The sequence below is a fragment of the Tachypleus tridentatus genome, chromosome 8, assembly GCF_004210375.1.
Source record: "Tachypleus tridentatus isolate NWPU-2018 chromosome 8, ASM421037v1, whole genome shotgun sequence".
Classification (NCBI taxonomy): Eukaryota; Metazoa; Arthropoda; class Merostomata; order Xiphosura; family Limulidae; genus Tachypleus; species Tachypleus tridentatus.
The window spans coordinates 105,571,401-105,597,456 of record NC_134832.1 but is presented as its reverse complement, the minus strand read 5'-3'; the positions used below and the strand labels follow the sequence as shown (position 1 = coordinate 105,597,456).

At 36.8% G+C, this 26,056-nt stretch overlaps 1 protein-coding gene across 1 annotated transcript in view; it reads left to right on the top strand.

Annotated features, from left to right (window-relative positions):
* Window positions 1-22,319, top strand: part of LOC143223977 (uncharacterized) — a 36,715-nt gene extending 14,396 nt beyond the window's left edge. Inside the window, exons 5-7 of the mRNA XM_076452445.1 lie at window positions 5,033-5,164; window positions 21,247-21,496; window positions 22,225-22,319. Coding sequence (XP_076308560.1) covers window positions 5,033-5,164; window positions 21,247-21,496; window positions 22,225-22,319 — 477 coding nt within the window. The remainder of the gene's footprint in view (window positions 1-5,032; window positions 5,165-21,246; window positions 21,497-22,224) is intronic.
* Window positions 22,320-26,056: the final 3,737 nt, after the last annotated feature.

Below are 26,056 nucleotides of genomic sequence, written 5' to 3'. Positions count from 1 at the left end.
ACTGTCTCAGGGCATTCTCGTTTAATGCTCCAGCAGTAATCTGCCATCATATGTTTGTCCCATCTCCCTTGGTAACGCTCTTCCATGGTCTTGAGGTCCTGATGGAACCGCTCGCCTTGCTCGTCACTTATAGCTCCTGGGTTCTCAGGGAATCTATCAAGATGACTGTACAGGTAATGGAGTTTGACACTCATGTTACATCCAAGGTCGCGAAAAGCTGACAACATATTCGTTACAAGGGTTTCATAGTTGTCAGCTTTTTTATTACCGAGAAAGTTTGCCATCACCGCCACAAATGAAAGCCATGCAGTCCTTTCCTTGTCGTTCATCTTTCTGGCAAATTCTTGATCACGCACAAGTGCACGAATCTGTGGTCCATCAAAACACCTGTCTTGATCTTCTCGAAGGACAAACCAGGGAGCACAGAAAATATGTGTTGGAAGCATTCACCGTCAGTATTCAACGCCTTCATAAACTTTATATGCAAAACGGCTCGTTTGGGTTGAGAAAATATTTTACACAAACTGTTTCATCAAGCCCAGCATGATATGGAGAGGAGGAAATATGATCTTTTCCTCAAATGACAGACAATTGGATCGTTGACAATATTTGGCATACCTGCCTTCAGAGTCTCACGTATGGGCCACTCCTTCTGGTTCCAGTGCTTTTCTCGAGCTCGGCTGTCCCACATGCAAAGATAGCAGGGGTACTTTGTAAATCCTCTTTGTTGACCTAGGAGGAAAGTAACCATTTTGAGGTCCACACAAATTGTCCAGTTGTGCTCGTGGTATTTTAGTAGGTCAGTCACAGTCTTAATGACATTATATTCCTCTCGTAAATACACAGAGTGTCCAATTGGAACAGCTGCATAGACATTGTCATTATGAAGTAGAACGCACTTCAAACTTTGCTTAGAACAATCTAGAAATAATCGCCAGTCATTTGGATGGTATACTGGCATCCCTAATTCCTGGAGAAGACCTGAGATATTATGACAATAAACAAACATATTCTCCTCTGTAAAATATGGCACAAAAGCCTGCTCCCGATTTCGGAAGTATGACACTTTAGTTGTATGGCTCAGCTGATTCTTTTCTTGCATCCTGGAAGCTAACACTTCAGCTGCATTTTTGGAGAGACCCAAATCACGCACAAGGTCATTCAACTCTGGCTGGCTAAACTGTTGAGGAGTTAATGACTGTGGGGTCTCATAAGAAGGATCGCCAGATTCTGAAAGTATTTCTTGAGTTTCATCAGCAGTCTCTTGCTCTTGGTCACTACCCACATCTTCAGATGGAAGAAATCCTTTAAAACTGGGATTGGGAGCTCATCAGAGTGCAGAGTAGGTCGGATTGCTGAGGGGATACTAGGATATGAGATTTTGTGTCTGTTTTTCTTGCCAATGCCCTTTGTATTGACCAGACAAAATAGCAGTCAGTTGTGTGGTCCATCGGTTCTCGCCAGGTCATGGAATTCCGAAAGGTAAACCCTTACGTTTCCCTTTTGTCCAGTCACGCAGCATTTCCTCGCAGTTATGACACACAATATGTGGGGCCCATTTCTTGTCTTGGTCACCAAGAGCAAGTCCAAAGTACGCTTTATAAGCACGCCTCAGAAATGATGTTATATTACGCCTTTGATGAATAAGCGTGAAGCATCCACAAATACAACAGAAAGCGTCCGGCTTGTTCTCACATTGATGTCTCCTTGTAGCCATGATCAAATCTGAAACAAAATCAAAACAATTTTAATATCTCTGTTAATAACATAAACATGTAAGTAATTAATTTGACCACAAAATCTAAACAATTTTAATATCTCTGTTGATAACATAACGTGTAAGTAATTAACACGTTTCCTGCGATGGGACCCACCGGTGTCCCACTATTGTCTTACCTTTAACTAAGTTGCAGGCTGGAGACAAGTGTAACGACAACCTCACGTTATCATAGCTCATGCAGCACTGAAGCTGTCAGATGTACAAGAGCATCGCAGCAGTTGCCGGTTTGTCAATATAGGCATCGCAGGAAACGTGTTAATTTGACCACAAACGGCTAGAATGAAAAACTTAAAATTGCATTAAAACTAGAGCATGTAGAGCTGAACCGTTTTCATATTTGAATGTAGCAGGTCACAAAGGGTAAGAATGAGTAAAAAAATCTTATGCAACTGAGATTTCGAAAAAATTTGTTGACCTGTGTTATCCATTTTATTCATATTGGAGAAAAACACAACAAATCACAGAATAATGTTTGCCATTTATTCAGTCATTATTGTATATAATATCATTAATACTGTTAAATTAGCAAACAAACAAATTATATAAAAAAATAATTTTCAGTGGTAGCTTTCTCAATATTTTATTTATTTTTCCGATATTTCCATCGCTCGTGCGATCATAGTCAAATATAATAATTTAAACTAAAACGTTACTTAACGTAATTTATTTTTGTTTAAACAATGAGCTAACAGTGAAGACCTAGTTCGGTAAAATTTCTATTCGTTGATAAAAGAGTAGCCTAAGAGTTGGCGATAAGTGGTGATGACTAGCTGCCTTCCCTCTTGTCTTACACTGCTAAATTAGGGACGGTTAGCGCAGATAGCCCTCAGGTAGCTTTGCGCGAAATTCAAAACAAACCAAACCTACCGAGATTTTTTTTTTTTCAGATATGTATCAACAGTAAGAAAATTCAAAAATTGAATTAGCGTATATATAAATAATGCACAGTCTAAACAAATTAAGTTATTTGTTTGAAATTAAGCACGAAGCTATGCCCACCACGGGTATCGAAACGTCTGCAGACATGCCGCTGTTCCCCTGAGGCGCACATAAAAGACATCATCTACTGAGGACAAACGACAAACGGAGATGATGCAAATAAAAAAAAACACACAAATATATGTTATTGTTTTTTCATTACACTGGTGCACAACGTTTCTATTCTTTTAGGCAAATAGCGTGATTCCAAACACATCTACTTCCAAAGAACAGTCCTCATATGAAGGGCTGTTACATAAATAATAAGATCACAAACACACATAATAAGATGTTAGCCCTGATGATGTGAATCGGTTGCACTTGAAAATGTCAGTAGATTACTATTGTTTTGTGGAGTAATTACCAGTAATTTCCATTACCTAATTTATTCATTTTAGGTAAGATATTGTATATTTCCCATAAGCGTCATATATAACATAACATAAAGCCTTATTAATGTCCGATACATCTTACTAACTAGCTTCTTATATAACTTCCAAATCATCATAATATTTTGAAGTGTGTATTTCGATAGTCCTTGTTTGTTGTAAATTGGGTTTGGAAATCTGTAGTGGACACAGTACAGATAGATTATTGTGTAGCTTTGCACTTAACAACAAACAAGGAAAGTTCCTGTTTACGTGAACTTATATATAATTCAGTCGCTATCTCAAACACGTTACAAAAAATTGTTATTTATTTTTCTTTTCATAAAATACATATATGAAACTTTACCCTCCGCGTGTAATTTGGAACAATAAATGTCATTGTAACTGTTCTCAATACAGTCTATGTAGCTATTAATTAAAAAACAAAATTGGCTAAAAGGTTTTATCCTTATTGGAAATGTTGTGATATTCTTGATATTTCTTTAAGGGGTATTTTAGGCTAGCAGTGCTGTAATGTCATGGCGTCCATAAACCTTCAACAGGATTTGTTTGCTTGTTAATTTCGTGCAGTGAAAAACTAGAGGGAGGACAGCCAGTCATCAACATCGTTAGTTACTCTTTTAACAACTCTTCGCCATAAATTAATTTTCCATGGCTGCTAACTGGTTTCACATTTCGCTTTTGGATTTTATACGATAGATGAGATGTTCTCAATGCTATTGGGAGCCATTACACCAGCATTCTTCTTCATGACCTTTGGATTAAGACTAAAAAGTGTGATAAATTTATATACATATACATATAGTTTTTACATTTTCTTGTATATATATGTTTTTGTAATATGATTGGCTATGATCAAAACAAAAAGAAATACAATAGGAAGCATTCCAACATTCCTCATCGATTCTTGTGAAAGATACAGAGTTATTTTAAACTGTGCTTGAAGAATCTTCTTACAATGACAAATAACACGGTACAGTGCTCACTCCCTCTTTGCTCAGTTTTCTTAACCTAACCTGTAATTGGGCAGATGCAGGAATTGAAATTTGAACATCTGCCCAGCCGCGAAGAAAATGAGAGAAAAAAAAAAGCAACATTTTTCTTTTGAGTAAGATAAAACAACTTATGCATGTTGTTTATTTTACTTGTTTTGTTATTCGTCTTACAATATAATGTTTATAAGTTTTGCTTGTCTATGGTTTTAAAACACAATGCAGTAAGCATCGGATCATTTGACAAATGTATTGTTTGAAGTTAGGCACAAAGATACACAATGGGCTATCTGTGCTCCACCCGCCACGAGCATCGCAACCCGATTTCTAGCTTGTGAACGAAAATCATTTCAACGGATATTAAAACGCAGTTTGACGTTGTAAGTCCGCAAACATACCGCTGTGCCAATGGGGGTTAGGAAATTTAAAAGTGTGTTGTTGTAATTTAAACTGTTTAAGGGCTATTACAATGTCACACGATGTGGATTAAAAAAAACCTAGTTTTTCACACTGGAAATCTGGCAACCTTGTTCTTGCACCATTAAAATAAACTTATGATTCATTTGAAGCCAGACATTATTAACTAAAAATTGGGTTTTTATATTAAATATGGTATAATAATCTGAAAATTATATTTAGTGGTATTTAAATTATAGCTAATGTGCAACTATAAAACCTAAAGTACTGTAATTAAAAGCGTTATACTTCGCATATTAAATTTGCATTCAGAATGCTAACTCATGAGAAAATGAAATTTTAAGATATATGACATGGAAAAGAAATAACAAGAAAAAATTCTTAAAATAAAAGGAGCTGAAAAGTAAAGACTTCAGAATGTTTGCTTCAATGAAAATTATAAATATTTGAATTTTGTAATGATTTTCATACTGTAGGTTCAGTGGATGCTTAATGGAGGAAAGTGTGGCGTATGTGGAGACGCTTGGGATGAACCGCGTCCTCGATCAAATGAGGCAGGTGGCATTTATGGAAAAGGAATAATCGTGAGAAAATATCGAAGTCGACAAGTAAGGCTTTTATATATAAACAAAATATGTTGTTTTATACACCTTACATCAAATCCATTGATGTTTTATACACCTTATATCAAACCCATTGATGTTTTATACACCTTACATCAAACCCATTGATGTTTTATACACCTTACATCAAACCCACTGTTGTTTTATACACCTTACATCAAACCCATTGATGTTTTATACACCTTACATCAAACCCATTGATGTTTTATACACCTTACATCAAACCCATTGATGTTTTATACACCTTACATCAAACCCATTGATGTTTTATACACCTTACATCAAACCCATCATTGTTGTTTTATCTGACGAACTCGAAATATCATATATCTTCAATGGCGGCGCTATACTGAGACAAAGGGATAATTTACTCATCTAAATGTTTTCTTTACTTCTCTTCCAATTTAATCCTTCATACATGGCAAAATTTTAATGTTTATAACATGATGATACGTTTGCACACGCAATATCGTTTTACACGATGTTTTTGTCTTGTATGTTAGAAGTCAACCAGATATGTCCCACAATAATAGGTGTACACTTTAATCAAGCTTTTTCATAATAATAGCACTACTGCACTAAATATTTATTTATTTAATTAGCTAAACAGTGCTCGAGAAAACATTATTCATCAATCCGTGTTTGAAGGAGATTGGCAAAAAAAAAAAAATTGCAAGTTATGTTACGATGGTCAATACTCTCCTGATCTTTCCCAAGGTCTGTGAGTACTTTGGGACTTCCAAACTCAATACAAAGTAATCTTCGAAATTCAACGCTCGATCAATGTAATGCAGTACGCTAAAATTTGGGAAGGGGAGAATAACAGTTCCTTTAAAATTACATGTGAGTATAATACTTCTTGTATTATCAAAATGTTGACTTCACACAATTTTTGGTGCTAGCGCCGTTACTATCTATGATAAACAGAATTTAATAAAAAGACAAACTGGCAATAGTCAATATGTCGGACAACTTCAATCGTAACTCAGAGGAAATTTAAAAAACTTTCATCTTTTAAAATTCACAAACGTGTAACTATTGCTCGTAGCTTTAACCAACTCTATAGTTGGTATCAAACCACAATCTAAAGCAGGCAGAGTAGTGATAAATGCTTCCTGTACTACCACTCTTCGCACTATTAACCCTAATAGAATTAACAATGATTCTTGAATCAGTGATCTTAGGTCTTTAATATTGTCTTTTTCTTTTATAAATTGAATAACCATTTTAGATTTTTTCACTTGTTACTTTTTATTTGTCTGTCCTAATTCTTTCATATTAAGTAACAAATGTCTAGTATATTTCTTAATCTTTTCCTAATTCTTTCATATTATGTAACAAATGTCTAGTATATTTTTTACTCTTTTTGTTTTATTTTTTACTTGTTGGTATTGTAAAAATTATTTAATTTGTTCCTGTTACATTTTAGTTGGCTATGTCATAAGTTTAGAATTTTCTGTGTTTTCTCGAATCTCATTTTTTACGTTCAATTATTTTTGTAATCCATCAAAAGTAAAACGATCCACGCCCATGTAACAAGCAGAAACTAAACGGTATATATCAAATGTTACCTGCCTCTCAGACAGATAGGCTGACTACCAAACCTCTTGGTTCAAGCTCTTTTCTAGATTCTCCCAAGTCAGTGGCTATTTTCTATATCGGCTCAATTACTTTCTCCGAGCCGAGACAGCAACAACTAAGGCTTATTGTCGACCTTTCTGCATTTGCTTGCAGTTCGACAAAAGTGGCAGCTTCACCTATCATACTACATTGTTAGGTACTGGATGTTTATCCTAAAGTGATCGAGGTGACTCTACCCAATAGAGACACTGTGGTTTTCTCTTCTAGTGCAATGCATTATTGGCATCAGTTACAGCACAAACATTACAGGAGTGCCAAGGTATCCCAGTTCATCTTAGTAAGGTTTCATTGCAAAATGCCAGGATATGTTGATTGTTGGTTTGCTTTTGGCAAAATACGAGCTTGGTATATGCAGCCACTTTAAGAACATGATTTGTCAAAGACACGGCCATTATAGACCTCTTCTTCTCCTGTAGCTTAGTTTTATTTAAAGTTGAGATTCTTCACACCAAAGAGCTGCCTCGTCACTTCACTAAGTAGCCTCTCAATAAATATTTTCTACGAAAATTTGCTCGCAATCTGTTAAGTCTATTGTAGGGTACGTCTTCCCATAAAAACAGTGCAGGTAGTACAAATAAGTGGCCAAGCTCTCTGTAGAATCCGTCTTTGAAACTTTGAACTGTATCTAATAAAGCTCCGTTCTTCACTGAATCGAAACATTGGCACAGCTCAGCTTCAAGTGCACACCAGTCAATATGTTGTTCTTCACTCATATACTGGATATAATCAAGGACTGAACACACCAAAATCAAGATCAAAGGTTGAACTGCCTGTTTCTGAGTTCAATCATTTCAAGCAATGACCTACTTGAAAGGTTAACAAAATCATTCAGGTCTCATTTAACTCACTCTTATACATCAGTGGAAATATTTTTTTATATTTGATCGTTGGGGCCTATATGTTGCAGCTTAAACTTTATCTCATAGATTCTCAGTTAATGCCAAGCTGAGACATCTTAAATATCGAGAGTATGTTATAGTGTGCATAATCAAACGTTTCTATATTTGAATAAGCATTAGGTCCTGCTCAAGTGTCTTAGAAAGGCAAGTTACTAAGCGCAGCTTAACTATCAACTCTGCATGATCCTAGATTTTTGTGATCCATGGTCACCTTAGTAGTACACCTACCATTATAGAAAGATTTGTAACTGCCTTATAAATCACCAGTCTATTTTGGCATGCCTCAGAAAATACCTACTAAAACCAGGGTTGAGTTACTTTGGTCAATAAATGCCTACAAGTTGTGCAAAGAATTCCCTTTATCAATAGACCACTCATTATCACGATGACCTTCAATCATTTGTGCATTTTGCACACTGAGTTTGAACCTTAGGGAAATAACTCGATCAGCCATTCTAGATGCACCAGGATTTGATGGTTTGTTTCCATATTGCGCAGACGAATGAAAAAGAATTTTTAGACCTGTATAACACTGATTTAACACAGATATAGGACAGAACTTCTTCAAAACCTGACCACCATCTAAATCAATTGCTTACCCTTAATACCTAACTTTTCCTTGTAAATTCTTGTACTAAAAAAATGACCTTTTCTCAAGTTTGAAGCCATTTAACACAGTAAAGGTTTAGAATATAATAGGAACATGTACTGTTTCCCTTCCAGATTTATTGGGTTGAATCAAAGATTTAGCAGAATGTTCAACAGAAAATACTTTGTAGGAGTTAGTCAAAATTCTTTGAATTCAGCTGAGTTGTGAAAGAAAAAATATTGAACACAATGTAAAGTAATGCGAAATTTATTTCTATTTAAGACGCAAGACAGTCACATTTACGAGTGTGAACTACTGACCTGCCTTTACTGAAGACCGAAATTTCTCAAATAACTCTGTTTGAAGTCAGTATAAAGCTAGAATCTGTCTTAGTTTGATAAAATACACCATTATAAACACAGAACAATAATGTTGGAGACTGAAAGCCCTCAATAAGATCTATCTGAAGTCAGTAAAATTCTAAACTCCGTACCAGCCTAAGAAAACATAGCATTATTAACACAGATAAACAATTCTGTTCTTCCCATGACGCATACAACAGGTACCAATCTTGGCAGTATCCTTAAGGCGTCATCTTACATGCCAATGAAAAGACTGTTTTGATTTTACATATTATATTCAGCTTTACAGAACGATAAGTAAATAGAGAGAAGAAATTAGCTATTTCCTTGACTGTTGTTTTAATGGTAAAGCTATACATGTTTACATGGACAAACATTAAAAATATTTTCATTGAACTAAACGTTTACTGAATAAATGGAGAAATAAAACATCTTCTGAGCCTAGATACTACAGAAGTAGGTGAATTAAATTTTGTGGTCGTATTTGAATACCTATGAGCAACAGCTTAATCAGTTACAACAATTTAATATTTAATACATGTGTAGCTGTAACATTAATTCATATCAAAAACATCGGTCAAACGCGAAATCATGAAATAATGTATGTCACTCAAAAGCGTCGTCAATTAATTGTAATAGATTTGTTGTATTAAAATGTGAGTTGTTCTTTAACGATTGGTAATATAAGAAACATATGAAATATATCAAGAAATTGTTCCAACAATGACGTAGAAATGGGTAGAAAATTACAGTTTTAAATTTTGAATATTGGAACTGAGAGGAAAATATTCTGAGATGGAGAAAAGTTTTAATGGGGAGGAACATTTTTTCCCTAGAACCTTTTCAAACATAGTTACACCACCAGCTTTAACAAATAAAAATCTTTTTTTCTGTACTAAGTGGAATTGAACGTGGAAAACACGTATATTATATGGGCTCACTTGAAAGATAAGAGAATGGAATTGAATTTTTTTTTTCAAATTGTACAAGCGGTCTAAACTGTCTGGTCAAAGATGCTCTAATATTTAAATACGGTCGCAAATGATTTTGACCCGAGATGAGGCTGTGACCAAGCGGTACCCACCATCACATTGGATTTGTATAGTGCTTTGAATTGAATAATGTACCCATAGGTGAAAATGCAGGTGTGTTTGTGTTTAGTGGCATTACATCCTGAATACTGATCTCTTTGATTTTGAGGGTAACACTCTAACCATCTGGTCATTTGGCCAAGCTCAGTTTAGAGCAAAATCCATATTGTTCTTGAGAACTAAATAACCTTTTACGTTTTCTCAACATTTTAAATATGGTCTTTTATAATTTTTGAAGTTATATATTACTGAGCTACTATTACAGTGCATTATTATCAAGCAATTTTACAGTGTACGACCACTGACTTAGTATTACAGTGTACAATCACAAAGCAATTATTACAGTGTACGACTACTGAACTACTTATTAATTGCACTGCACAATTTACTAATAAAAGTGCATACCCGAAACGTTAAGAAACTGAGATATTTTCTCTTTGTTCTGTATTAAAACGCGTTATCTCAATCTTTCCAAAATTATAGTTCTAGTAGAACTCTAAACATCAAAATTCAGAACATGTTTTTTTATAAATTTTACGTGTGTTATATAAAATGACTTGTGCAGAATATTGTTAAAATATGCGCAGAGCACAAATTAAGAAAACACTAACTAAACTAATCTATGATAAGCTAGAATTGTCTTCAATGTTCAGGTATTTTTTCTATTAAAATGTCATACACAGCTAGCATCGAACTAATGTAATTTATCAAAAGATGAAAAATTGTTGTACATCACAGGAAATATTTGGTAATTAAGAGTAGCCTACTGTAACTTTATTTTAGGTATTGCCTTTGAATGAGTGATCATTCTGTATATATTCCTTTTTACAAAGAATGCTTACTGTAAAGCGTCCATGTTTAGTTTTCATAACGTTTCATCGAAACGCTTGCCTTTTGCTAAGACTGATTTGATCTATAACACGTGTGTTATTACATTTTAACTTTGTAAATTCTGCATTATGTATTATTAATCTCAGCTCATACATAGTGTTAGCAATAAGTATGCTCTTTCTTACGAACATTATGCCTGGGTTTCATGTTTCTTATCATGATTTGATGTTAGAAGTTATAACAATCAGTTTTGAGATTTGTTGTTTTATTGTTCTGGATATTCTATTTCCAAAATAAATGTCCTACAGTCAGTTAAAGCTTCTGTGATGGAGATTTTAGCAAAAGGGTTTCAGATTATTTCATTTAGTTCACCAAATGTGCGAGACGATGTGAGGTATAATGAAAACTGTTCTATATAAGGCCGTGATGCGAGTGATACTACGTATTTGTTAACCGTCTTATAGCTTCTCACTGTTTCTCATATCAGAGAGTGAATTTGACAAGTTTTATTGTTCGTCTTAGCTATTTCCTTTTTTTTTTCTCGCTTTGCTCTGACCCTACTCTAACAACATCCCTAACAAGTGGCTTTATAACTTCTATTTTTAGAACTATATCTTTCTTTTTATACATGTGTATGATATTCTTCTATAAATTAGACATCAACCTACACAGATTACAGGTATATATATATATATATATATATGTAATAGAGTAGATGTTGAAGCGTTACATAATTGGCTCTTACTGTAGTGTGTGGTCTGCTGGAAAAATGCTCACCCGAAAAGTTACAAAACATGATACTTCATTATTTTTCTGAATTAAAATAAGTTCTTCCAATACCACATAAATGTTTCCAAACATTTCCAGTCAGTATTATGTTTAAAGAAACAACAAAATATCGTACGTATCTCAGAACGGCTGGTGCGGGTATTATCACTTATTGAGAAGGAGAGAACAACGTTTCGACCTTCCTAGGTCATCTTCAGGTTACAGAGCTTAACCTATCTTTTCCAAATCTTAAACTTGTAGTACTATTATCTTTATAACACAGCACAATAAATCAAAGGCTTTTGTCCTATTGGTTTTCTAGATAGTCTTATAAACTTCTGTGAGATCACCTCTCACCTTCTTTTTGTCCCAATAATATAAGTTAAAAGTTAACCATTCTCTCACTGTGAGATAATTTTCCACCCTCTGAACCTTTTTCAATAAAATAATATATTTTCCCAAATAATAACAAAACTGTTCGCAGCAATCCAAATGAAATGAAATTAATAATTTGCACAAACATATGATACCTTTTTGTATTGTAATTAGTATGGATATAAATACACCCTAAAATTATATCAGCTTATTAGTATCAACATATCGTTGTTTCGATTGCTTGATTGACTTGCCTGTCATTTTTCTTTAGTCAAGATATTAAGTGGGTTCCCATTTATCTTAAACGTGTGACCTAAGTTGTAATAACTAGGAAGCATTATTTTGCACTTATTGTATTTAAGGACCATTTCCCAATTATTTGATTCAAGTCGTTCTACAATAATTCAAATTTTTTTTAATACACCTAGAAATACCCAAATTTTTTGGTATCATCAGCAAATAAAACTTAAACAATTCACTAATTATGCTCCTATCAATAACAATAACGTAAATAAGGAAAATAAAAGCCTAAACACTGATTTCATATATACATTACTAGTAATAAGAGGCCAATTTATTAATGGTGAACTTTTGTTTCCTCTCACCCAACTGTCCTTTAGTGAATCCCTGTTGGCTTTCTTTTATTATAATTATATATATATATATATATATATCACAAAATAATTTTACAAAGTTTCTTTTATCATAATCCAGAGTGTTTCCCACTACAGAAGTAATGCTGATTGGCTTATTTTCCTTGGACAATTCTAATCTTTCCATTAAAAAAAAGTGTAACATTAGCAAGTCTTTAGGCTTCTGATGCCCGCCTAACGAGTAACGACCTGCCAAACATTAAAGAAAGAGGCTCGCACACCTGATCCTTGAAATCCCCAAGGAATACTTCTAGTGATCCTGGTGCTTCTTATATTCTTAACCTATCCCAATATTTCTCACAAAATATTCAACGCAAGAGAGAAAAAGAGATTAACAATGTCTTAGTAATATAGCGGGCCTGGCATGGCCTAGCGCGTTAAGGCGTGCGCTTCTTAATCTGAGGGTCGCGGGTTCGCGCCCGAGTCGCGCCAAACATGCTCACCCTCCCAGCCGTGGGAGCGTTATAATGTGACGGTCAATTCCACTTTTCGTTGGTAAAAGAGTAGCCCAAGAGTTGGCGGTGGGTGGTGATGACTAGCTGCCTTCCCTCTAGTCTTACACTGCTAAATTAGGGACGGCTAGCACAGATAGCCCTCGAGTAGCTTTGTGCGAAATTCCAAAAAAAGCAAACAAACAATAGTAATATAGCAGTCAGTGTATGTGTGTTTGTAATTAAGCACAAAAAAACACAATGAACTATCTGTCCTCTGACAGACACAGGTATCGAAACCCAGATTCTAACGTTGTAAACCCGTATACATACCGCTGTGCTACTTGGGGCAGTCAATGTATGACAAAGATACGGGAGATTTAAAAAGTACCATTGACAATAATATTATTGTCATACAGATAACCGTTGATTTACGAAAGTTTAATTTACGTTTTTTTGCTATAACATAATTAACTTTTATGCGCATGTTTTTCGATTTGCGTTTGCATTTTTTCACCATATTGAAATATTACCTAAAGGTTTGTTTGCTTGTTTAGAATTCCCCTCGGTGTGGATTCCTGTACGGTGTGAGGGGACCTCCCAGAGAATGTTCTGTTTTTTCTGGTTACTTCCTCTGGGATCTGAACATCCACCCACGTGTTTGCCATGCGTGGCAACCCGTAAAGGGGAGGAGAGGATCCTGGTGGTTGAGGAGTCCAACCCTAACACACCACTTTGGCCTTGAATTCCTGTAGACGGGCGGGCTTTGGGTGACCTTCCTTGGTTCAATCGACTGGTCCACTTTGACTAGAGTCAACCAAGTACCAGTGTTGGAAGTTCTCAACGGGTGTTGTGGACATTGTGTCTGATGCTGGTGTTTGGGTATAGTGCTCACGACACCCTGGCGTTGCTGCAATGTCCTTGTTTGTCATAATAGTGCGTCCCCTCATAGGGCTCTATGGTGGGTGGGGTCAGTTAGCACCGAAATATTCCTGTTTTTTCTATGGATCCTCCTTCAAAAAATTAAATAAAATAGTGAAAAACAGTCCAAAGGTAAACGAACACGTCTTGAAGATTCTGAACAGCAATTTTCAACATCTGTAACACACGTACCTCATTTTCTTATATTACATTCTCTTTCAGAAAAGCCTTTAGGGCAAATGTCCCATTTTTTATTCAGAAGGGACTAGAGGGTCTGGCTGGCTCTTCAAAGTCAGTAAAGAAGCTTCGATCTGGAGACATATTGGTTGAAACATCCACAACCCAACACAGTGAACTCCTCTTGAATTCAAAGGCAATTGGGCATATACCTATTGAGGTTACCCCTCATGCTACCTTGAATTCATCACGAGGAGTTATTGTTGAGAGGGATTTAAAGAACGTCCCCGAGTCAGAGATTCTCGCTGGTCTCTCCACTCAAGGAGTTTCTGCAGTGAGGCGCATCTACACTCGCAGAGATGGAGTTACACTGCCGACAAATAACTTCGTTTTGGCATTTACATCACCACGTGCACCTGCCACCATCATGGCAGGTTATCTAATTTGCAAGGGTACGGCCGTACATTCCAAACCCTCTCCAATGTTTCCAATGTCAGAGGTTCGGCCACTCAATGACATCATGTCGTGGTTCCCTGACATGTGCTCGTTGCAGTGGCAAGGACCACGATGCCTATGAGTGTAACACGGACCCACATTCTGTCAACTGCAATGGTTCTCATCCTTTCTACTTTCGTTCTTGCCCAAAATGGTTAGAGGAAAAAGAGGTGCAGTGTTTGAAAACAACTCATAACATTAGTTATCCTGAGGCACGGAAATTGCTGTCCGCCACTCCATCTCGGACAGATGCTGCTGCACTTCGTTCCACAACTACAGTGGGAGTGCAGACAGATCTCTCTGTGCCTCCAAGAGAATCGTTTTCAAAACAAATGAACCTCCGTTGTTAAAAAGGTTGATGAATCGACTTCCACACCCATCTCTGTTCCTCCCATACATTCCAACAAACCTCAAGATCTACATCCTTCGGTTTCAAATACAGACATTTCTTCTGATACATCTTTTTCTCCCACCCCAAGATGCAAAACAGTCATTCGTTCGCGTCCTCAGTCACTGGAATCCCCTTCCAATAACATAGACCTGCCCAATCGATCCAGGGCAGGATCCATGGAGGTCGATAGATCGTCTCCGACTAAGGATAGTAAGGAAAAAAGACGTGGTCGTAAACAGAAAGGTTCTCCAGCCACTTCGCCTAACTGCCATTAAAATGGCTCCCTTGATACAATGGAACTGTCAAGGTTTCCGTTCTAATCTGGATGATATCAAAACACTGATTGCTTCCTACCATCCTGTATGTCTTTCCTTACCAGAAACATTTCTGCTGACACAGTCACCATTTGGCAGCTTTCTCTGTACAGAAATGACAGGTTGTGTGATAGACGAGTACATGGAGGGGTGGCACCCTTGGAGGCCGTAGCCATCCGTGTTTCCTTGGGTCATAACATCACTGTTTGTTCTCTCTCCCTCACCCCTGGAGAGACATATGATCAATCAGACCTTGATGCTTTCGTTGAACAGTTGCTGTCTCCCTTTCTAATCCTGGGGGACTTTAATGGACATCATCCCCTCTGGGGAAGTGCTGTTATTGATAGGAGGGGTCACTCTGTAGAGCGTATGCTCTCTGATCACAATCTTTCTCTTTTCAATACTGGTTCTTCCACTTATTTTCATGCACCTAGTCAGTCCTTTACTGCTATTAATCTCTCGGTTTGCTCCCCTTCATTATTCTCCCATTTTTCATGGAGGGTTGACAATTATCCACTAGGCAGTGATAATTTTCCTATACTTTTGAGAGAGACTGGCCGTGGTCGATGCCAATTTACCCGCGTGTCTCGGTAGACGCTGGATCAGGCAGACTGGTCCACTTTCACTGCTCTCGCTGAACTTGATCCTGCCTTCGTGAATCAGCCATCAATAGACGACTGTGTGGCAACGGTAACTGACTGTATTATACAAGCAGCTGCTCAGTGTACTCCTAAAACCTCGACAAGTTTTCCACGATATCCTCGTTCGTGGTGGAATCTTGCTTGTCAATTGGCACGGAAGGCTCAAAAACGGGCCTGGGATACCTTCCATAGATATCCCACACTTTCGAACCGTATCGCTTTCCAACGGGCCCGTGCACATGCTAGGTGGGTAAGACGTCAAAGCCAGAAGTAATCTTGGATTAAGTTCACAACTAGCATATCTTCTACCACCAGTTCCAAGATCATATGGGACAGGATTCGAAAGGTAAGTGAGCACTACAATTCTGTCCCCCTCTCGATCTTACTCTCTGATGACCAAGAGGTAGCTGATGTCTGTAGCATTGCCGATACTCCAGGTGAAAGCTTTTGCCAGGTATCTAGCACTTCTGCTTGTTTCTTCACCTTCTTGGCTATCAAGACTCGGGCAGAGCGTTCACCTCTTTTTTTCGAGCTGACTGTCTCTTTAACTATAATTGTCCCTTTTCACTGGTGGAACTGAAGATGGCCTTTCATCGGTCTGGCAATACATCTGTTGGACCTGATGATGTACACTATGACATGCTATGCTATCTTTCTCCTGCTTCTCTTGATATTTTTCTAATTGTCTTTAACCGGATCTGGCAGGAGAATGTTTTTCTTGATGCCTGGCACCAGGCTATTATCTTACCTTTCTCTAAGCCTGGGAAAGATCCCAAGATTCATTCAAATTACCGTCCAATAGCTTTGACGAGCTGTCTCTGTAAGACCTTAGAGAGGATGGTTAATTCTCGTCTTGTTTGATTCCTCGAATCACACAACCTCCTCTCGCTCACCCAGTGTGGGTTCCGACAACAGCACTCCACCATGTACCACCCGATTCGACTTGAAACATCAATCAGAGAAGCCTTTCTCAAACGACAACATCTTGTATCAATATTCTTTGACATTGAGAAGGCTTATGACACAACATGGAGGTATGGCGCTTTGCGAGACCTCCATATATATCTATATCTATATGGGTTACATGGCCATTTGCCCATTTGTATTAAAAACATTTTTAATGGACAGGGGATTTCAAGTTCGTGTGGGTTTGACAATTTCCCGTTCTCTTCTACAGGAACTTGGAGTTCCTCAAGGCTGTATTTTGAGTGTCACACTTTTCAGTATAAAAATAAATGCCATCACTGAACAACTCCCTCTTACTGTTGCGAATGGGCTCTGTGTCGACGACTTTCATATCTCGTGTCAGTCATCGAACGTGAGATATATTGAGCGGCAACTAAAACTGCCCTCAATCGAGTACTGAAGTGGACCACAGCAAACGGCTTTAATTTTTCTCTCTCTAAAACCGTTTGCATGCACTTTTGCCGCCAACGGGGTATTCACCCTGATCCTGAACTCCGTATCGGTGAAGTTTCGCTGCCAGTGGTCCCGAAAGCTAACCTTTATACCACACTTAAAGCAGCTACGGATCATATGCACAAGAGCACTGAACATCCTCCGTGTCCTCTCTACTGCCACTTGGGAAGCGGATCGATGTTCTATGTTAAAGATATATCGATCAAAACTCGACTATGGATCAATGGTCTATGGCTCTGCCAGACCCTCGGCCATAAGGATGCTGGACCCCATTCATCATCAAGGATTTCGACTCTGCACTGGGGCTTTCCGCACCTCTCCAGTTTAAAGCTTATACGTAGAATCTTATGGACCTTCTCTGCACCTTCGCCATTCACAACTGTCTTTACTGTATTCTTCGAAACTTCGTTCCTTACTAAAGCATCCCACCTGGGGATGTGTTTTCCTTCCTCAGTGGGCCATACTTTTTCAGAACAGACGATCTGCCATTGCTCCTTTTGGCCTTCGCATCCAGGCACAATTGGATGAATTGGGCCTGTCCTTGGATAACATTGCAGAATCCACTGGTTAGCCCATCCTACCATGGCTTATTACAGCCCCCAACTGTAACCCTTCTTTCAGTCATCTGAAACGGGCAGATACTCCAGATTGGAAGTACCGTCATTTATTTAATGAACATCTTTCAAACAATCATTCCGTTCCCATTTATACAGATGGTTTCAAATCAGGTCATTCAGTGGGCTCTGCTATGGTTTGCTGCGGTTCGGTGGTTGCGCGCAGAATCCCCTCTACAGCTTCTGTGTTCACTGCTGAACTGTATGCCATATCTCTTGCCCTGGATCATATTGAAGCTGAGCAGTACTTCAACTGCACTATCTGTACTGACTCGCTTAGTTCTCTACTGGCCCTGGAATCACTTCACGTTGGCTCACACCCTGTTCTCGCTGATATTCAAAACCGACTGGCCCATTTCTCATTAACATCTACTTCTATCCAGTTTTTCTGGATACCAGGCCATGTTAGTATTCGCGGGAACGAGCTTGCAGACACGGCAGCTAAATCTATCTGCTCCGGCACTATCACCACTGTGCCTATTCCGTACATGGACTATGGTCCTGTATTCAAGGCTCGGCTCCGTGCCAGCTGGCAGTCCACTTGGAGTGAGCAACGCGACAACAAGCTTTTTCAAATAAAACCGTATTTGGCCGTCTAGCTTCCGTAAGGTTCGGAAGGAGGTAGTTATTCTAACATGACTACGCATTGGTCACAGTTTTTTAACTCATCGTTTTCTTTTATCTGGAACTGATGCACCAGTGTGTAGTTTGTGTAACACTCAAATCACTATTAGCCATATTTTACTTTCTTGCCATCGTTATGATTCTCAACGACGGCACTATTTTAAACATGTTTTTTTTATTTGTAACATTGGACAGTGTTATTGGCGATGGTGACACTGTCCACCTTGATAAAGGTTTTAGTTTTTTAATGATCATTAATCTTTTTAATCTCATTTAAGTGTTGGATATTTATTCATTACACCTTTTTAATTGTGGTTCCCTTTTCAGAGTCTCAATCTCTCTAGTTCAATTTGAAATTGTAAAATGGCCAGGACATTAAATAACTCGACACCAGGACTGGAAAGGCCAACTTCAGGTGACTAACGCTGCTGTTTGAACTATCTGTTTGAACTACCCGTTAGTCGTCCTGGCAAGTTGTTATTACAATTTTGCCGCACATCTTTTAACAGTTTTATTACTTTGCCTTTTGGTACTGGCCATAATGACACATAACCATGAACAAGGACTGGAAAGACAAACTTCAGGTGACTGACGGTGGTTCTTGTACTTACCTGTTCGTCTTCCTGGAGGGTTATGATCATTACCATTCTGCTACAGGAAGTCCTTTACAGCTTTGTAGACTGGATGTCAACATTGGTTTTATGCCATTTTTTGTTTTCAATTGCTGTTTTGTTTTTACCTTTGTTTCCTTTTACGAATTTTACTACATTTATTTTACTTTTACCTTTTTACCGGACATTTGGCTAATCATTCTTACGATTTTGCTATATGTCTTTTAAAACTTTTATTATTTTACCTTTTGTTAATGGCTGTTATGACACATAACCCGGAACCAGGACTGGAAAGGCTAACTTCAGGTGACTGACGGTGGTTCTTGAACTTACCTGTTAGTCTTCCTGGGGGGTTATGCTCATTACCATTTTGCTAGAGTAAGTACTTTACAACTTCTCTTACTCTGCTTTCTCTCTTAACATTGTAGACTAGGTGTCAACATTAGTTTTATGCTTTTTTCTGTTTTTCAATGATGTTTTGTTTTACCTTCATTTCTTTTTCTGTATTTTACTACATTTAATTTATGTTTACCTTTTTACCGGACGTTTGGCGCAGATAGCCTTGTTGCTTTGTGGCATAAAACACTAAATCAATCAATCAAGCAATTATTTAGAATTAAGCACAAAACTACAAAATTGGCAATCTGTGCTCTGTCCACCACGGGTATTGAAACCCGGTTTTTAGTGTGTAAGTTCGCAGACCTACCACTGTGCCACTGAGGGCTACCTAAAGTTCGTAAGAAAACTTTACCCTCAAAAGACCGTAAGTAACCATCGTATCCTCTCTTTCCTCCTGCCACCTCGACAACTGAGCAACAACTACTTGGCGAGTACAGTACACCACGTTTTGTATTTTATTAATGAAAATGTTTTTTATTCAAGTTTTTATTTGTGTTAATGGTAACAGTATAGTGAAAGAAAATGTTACATTTGTGTGGCCAAAGGTTTGAGTCAGGAACGCATTCTCTATTTTGTTTAACCTTTAAAACAATAGTTACAGAGTTTTCGACTTACGTGTTTACGTCTCTCATTACGTTCTCCAAGAACGTATTCATTTCCTAAACCGAGCAGTACCTAAATTTGGATCACGTCGGTCAAATAAAAAGAGACAAAACTTGGGTAAAACTGATTAACCATTCTGAAGTTCGCATACCTATGATCAACACTATAAGAACTTATTCTAATCATGAAGACGTAAGTTTTCAAAATTTTATAATCTTAGATACAGTTATAACTAATTTAAAGTTTGATAACTACTTGAGAAACAATATACAATCAGCTAGACTCCTACTGGTTGCTCATTCCTTAATAAGATCCAATCAGAGTCAGAAGCATCATGCGTAATGAGAGCATGTCAAGTAGTGAAGTTTAACTTAATGCACTACTCAGAAATATCCCCAGTTTCACGTCACAAGGTTTATTAACATAATTAGTAATCTCTCTAAACAATTCTAAATTTTCTCACTACAACTGAACTTGTTTCAAAACTACTTTAGAAAGGGAACTCCATAAATATAACGAAACAGGTTTACATTATACTAGTTACTTTCACATACACACGTAAATGTATACCATGAGTATGATTACTCCTTTGACGAGTCACTAATAAGGTCAACATTAAACTTAACAATAGCTTTACATAAAACAAACATTAGGAATAAACTAAAAACCGAATTCAATCAATTATTAATTGAAAAAATATTTTACAATATGGAGAAGCAACATAACTGATTCTCAATGTTTTGAACAAGTTCAAGTTAAAGATACGATCAGTTAAGTAAACACGAATATTCCTAGTGTGTACATTTTTGTCCACATTACAAAAAATGACTAGGGAGGGTTCAAGTTCCCCAAACTTTCTCTTTTGTAACACGAATGTTTTGGAGGTACACACGAGCTTCTATTCAGGTAGTCAGTCAGTGAAGCTTAACTCTTGGAATGTTCCTTTATAAGAACTATTCTGTCAAAGGCGGAGGAGGGGATTTATATATATTTCCATCTTTGAAGATTTTTGTACCGTCAGAACAATGCAAGGTTGTCGCTTTTTACGTAAACACAAAAACACTTTGTGTTGAAACAAAAGTGGACACACTTGAAAATATCGTTGTTTTTAATTAAATCAGTCTTTACAATTTCAAAGAGTGTGAGAGATTTAAATTAATAGATTCAAGTTCTATCTAATAGTCTGTTATGTTAATGTATGTATATTTTTAATAACAGATAATCACAGTTAAAGTGCAGTTAACTGCAAACCATTTGGGATTCTTCGAATTTAAAATATGCCCAAATAATAATCCAAAAAAAGCCGCTACTCAACAATGTCTAGATCGCTATCCTCTTCTCCTGGCGGACGGATCAGGCTACAAGTACAAGGTACCTCATCCAAAGCCAGATACATTTCATATACATCTACGACTTCCACGAGTACTTTACTGTTCACATTGCGTATTCCAATGGACTTACACTGCTGGTAGGTGGTAAACGTTATAATTTTCCTTAAAAATACTTAAGTTTGATTTTACAAGAGTTTCCAAAACAAGTTTTGAAAAATATACGTACTTTTTAATCACGGCAACTGTATCTTCTTTGTTAATTATCTCTAATATAAAGCAACTTACTTTATTTAATTCTATTGTGGTCCATTGTTATTCCTGGATAAAAATAAATTAACAAAACATGTATGCATAACATTAGTTTTGTAAATGAAAATGTACTTGGTATTACAGTACGATTTATTGACAATTCTGAAGTTCTTTGAATTATGTTTCCGTTTTCTTAATGTAAAGCTACATAATGAGCTATCTACGCTAATTCCACTACAGGTAATTGTATAATACTATGGCCAATGCAACCTAAACTTCGTAAACTGCAATTTGACTGTATCAACTACAGACGGGCCCGGCATGGCCAGGTGGTTGAGGCGTTCGACTCGTAATCTTAGAGTCGTGGGTTCGAATCCTCGTCACACCAAACATGCTTGCCCATTCAGTTGTGGGGACTTTATAATGTGACGATCAATCCCACTATTCATTGGTAAAAGAATGGCCTAAAAGTTGGCGGTGGGTGGTGATAACTAGCTGCCTTCCCTCTAGTCTTACACTTATAAATTAGTGACGGCTAGCGCAGATAGCCCTCTAGTAGCTTTGCACGAAATTTAGGACAAACTAAAACCAAACATGTTATATTAAATTCTTATAGGAAATAACTGGGGAACCTGTATAGATGGCACGCAACGAGTAGGATGTGGCCCACAAGAGACTTTCCGCAACTGTGCTGACGTCACTATTGAATAGAAATGTTTTTTCTTTAGGTCACCTCCAACACAGCATGTTGGTACACGTACTCATGGAACTATTTTATTATTAGTTGTGGTTTCACCCAAGAACTACGGTGTGATTACAATATGCATATCATGAAATCCACTAGTACGTTATTATATTCCAACTCAAGAAATAAATTTTAGGATATAATATTTAAGTAACTTAACTTGATTTGTCCACAATTAAAACCTTCCAAAATTCGTTAAAATCTTTTTTTGGTTTTTATTCATCTTTTATGAATTATTTTACGATGTCTTTTAATTTTAGCTTGTTTTTTTTTTTTTTTTTAGTTTTTATATTTTCTTATAGCAAAGTCAGATAGGGTTATTTGGTGAGTTCACTGAAACCAATTCATTACTTTAGTACTGTAAATCTGTACACTTACCGCTGTACCAGCGGTGGCCTTAGTTTTAGGTACGCCATTGATATCTTTATTAAACATTCGATTTATTTGTATATTTCTTTTCTCCTTCTGAAATAGTATGTGAGAAGAGAAGTATTAGCAGCGTTAATTACAATATAGCACTTAAAGGAGTTCTGCGAAAATGTTTCATTCTTTTTCACTTTCAAAAGTTGGAATATATATATAGATTCAAGTGTTTAATAATGACAAATAGAATAAACAGAGTGATTTAGGCTATTGTTTTAATGAAAGTGTCTCCATGGAAGTTCGAAAACATATATATTATGTGATGTAATAATAAGAACGAATTTATTCCATACACATATACTACTGTGCAAATAAAATTTTGTTTCAAACATATTTAGACTACTGACTTATCCTCATAAAGAATGGTGTAATTTATTTATTTATATATTATTGTATGGAGGACTACATTAGGGGTGAGGCACAAGGAGCAACTGCACCAGGGTCCCGATCACTTGTAGGGTATCAATGAAAAGATATTTTGACATGTTTATGCATTGTATGCACTTGAATTTATTGTGAGGTAGGAGGCACATTCTTGTACCCCAGGCCTCATCTAACCTAAATCAGTCCCTGATTGTATGACAGAAGAAAGCTTTCAAAATAACGTAGATATTTGTTGATTCAACTGTCACCGATTTTTTGCTACTTTTTATTACAGGAGATTTATCTTGTGTCTTAGAAAGAAACTGTTGGGCTATCATTCTTTTGTTATTGTTTAAAGTAGGCATTGTTTCATTCCAGTTTTATTTATTTCAATAATTAAAACCTTATTGTGTCCCCCGCTGGGACAGCGGTAAGTCGTCTACTACTCTAACATCAGGGGCTCGGTTTCCCTCAGCGGATACAGCAAATATTCTAATGTGGCTTTATTATAAGAAAATACACACGCTTGAATACCTATTTTCAAATTTGGCTTAGTCTGTTTTAATTATATCTTGAGCTTTTCTTGTATGCTGTATTGGTGTTTTTCTCAAAGTTATTAAGACCATAGAAAAAAAGTCTAAAAACAAGAATTTTGGGTTAAATTATCGAAGTTCTGTTTAGAAATGCTTAATAAAAATGAAATTTACATTAAATAATAGTTCAGAAGTTTTGTTTGGTGTTACATAAGTGTTATCTGTGCTGTCCCTACATCATGTATTGAATCCCAAAATATAGTATCTTTAACATGTGTCAGTCACGGAGCGGCTAGTAAATGACCAAGATTTTTTTAAAAAACGGTTCTAGATTTGTTTGTCTAAAGTTAAGCACAAAGTTGTACAATGGGCTATCTGTGCTCCGCCCACCACAGTTATCGAAACCCAGTTTCTGACGTTGTAAGTCCGGAAACATACCGCTGAGCTGCTGGAAGGGGCTCGATGCTAGAGAAGACATGTTTTATCCATGCAAAACCAGTTAATATATTAAAGGGGAAGAGTAACTTAAGAGGTATAATTATTTTCCTAAGATGATTATACACCTGCGTCTGTCGTTCCGATGTTTTTAAAAAAATATTAACTGTACATGTTGTTGAATACGTTATACTAGCAAAATTTTGAAGTACAAATCAGCAAATCACATGAAAACATAATCTACATGAAGTTGCGGGTGAAACGGCATTTATCACAACTACAAATTAATTTTGTTTCCAGTTTTGGAGATAACGTGATGTCAAAGAAAGCTGAATGCTTTTGAGAAGGGTATGTATCAACACTTTTTGACGTAAAATATACTCATATCATAAATATGTGCTCAGATAGGAGGTTTAAAACTCCAACAACTGGAATACCCTTTGTGTTTGATAATAAAAGAATATAAATCAATGCAGGTCATCAGAACCACAGATTTGTTGTAGAATTCTCGCAAAGCTTCTCGAGGCCTAGCTGAGCAAGCCGTAATTGTGAAGTAGGACTGGATGGAAGTCAGCTAGCCAACACTACCCACTGCCATCTCTTGGACTATTCTTTACCAATAAATAGTGAAATGAACCACCAACTGTATGTTTATACCTTTAACTGTAACAAATCTGTTATTTTCTACTGGTCGGTGTATGAAATTTTAGAAAGCGATCACAGCTGAATACTTAATTTGTACCTGAAGAGTGGATACAAAGGCTAAGGTGAACTATGTTTGCTATCAAGCTTTGCGATAGCTTGTACCGCACAAAATTTCTGGATTTGTTCAAAAACGAAACCAACATAGAAAGGACTTTCAGTCATACTCTTCAGACTACCATATCTTGGTTGCCTCAACCAGTTGGAGAATGATTTGAGTATTCATGCTATTCCATACAATTATACACTTGTGAAATTGCTAGACACGGTGACTGTGGATTAGTGTGCAATTTGAATTTTAAAACTGGTGCTGGGAAACTATCGTTCTCTACACTAGATAACTTATGGAAAGCACAAAGGTAAGAGTGGTGTGGTTTGGACGTTAAAACTTTACAGCATAGCCTTTTGCAAAGGAAAGTACATTGTATGGTTATTGTCAAGAGACACGGTCTTCAGTTAGAATATACCCATAAGTGGTATTATGGACAGAAACGATGTGATGAGGCGACCTAATTCTACACAATTCTCTGTATTCAGGGTACTGACGAGAACGTCCAAGTTATCTACCATTTTTCTAAATTTTGACTAGTGAAAAGAAGAGAATAAACCTGACAAAAACATAAATATGGAAGTGAATAAAACAGAAAGGAACGGCTTGGAAATAAAAGCTTAAAGACGAAAAACTGCTCATTTTCAGTAAGAAAGTGCAAAAAAAATGCACACAAAGAAGTTCCCAAGAAACTACAACACTAAAATTGGTACCTAGTCACTGACAGTTTAATTATTTGTTATTGTTTCTTTGTTAAGTGCATAGCAACAGAATGGACTATTTATGCTCTACCCACCACGGGTATTGAAATTCAGTTTTTAGTAATATAATACTTTAGGCTTCCAATTGAACCAACGAATGATGTTGTTGGATGAAATTGTTATTGGACGAGAGATGTCGAAGATGGTTAACTAACAAGTAAAATACTATTAAGATAAGAAGTCGGAATGAACTTATAGATACTAGATGTCTTTACAATCAAAAGGAAAGAATGTTGGAAACTTGTATAACACATAAAGTCTCGCAATCTGAGGATCGCTGTTTCGAATCCCCGTCACCCCAAACAAGCTCGCCCTTTCAGCCATGGGGGCGTTATAAAGTGACGGTCAATCCCACTATTCGTTGGTAAAAGAGTAGCCCAAGAGTTAGCTGTGGGCGGTGATGACTAGTTGCCTTCCCTCTAGTCTTACGCTGCTAA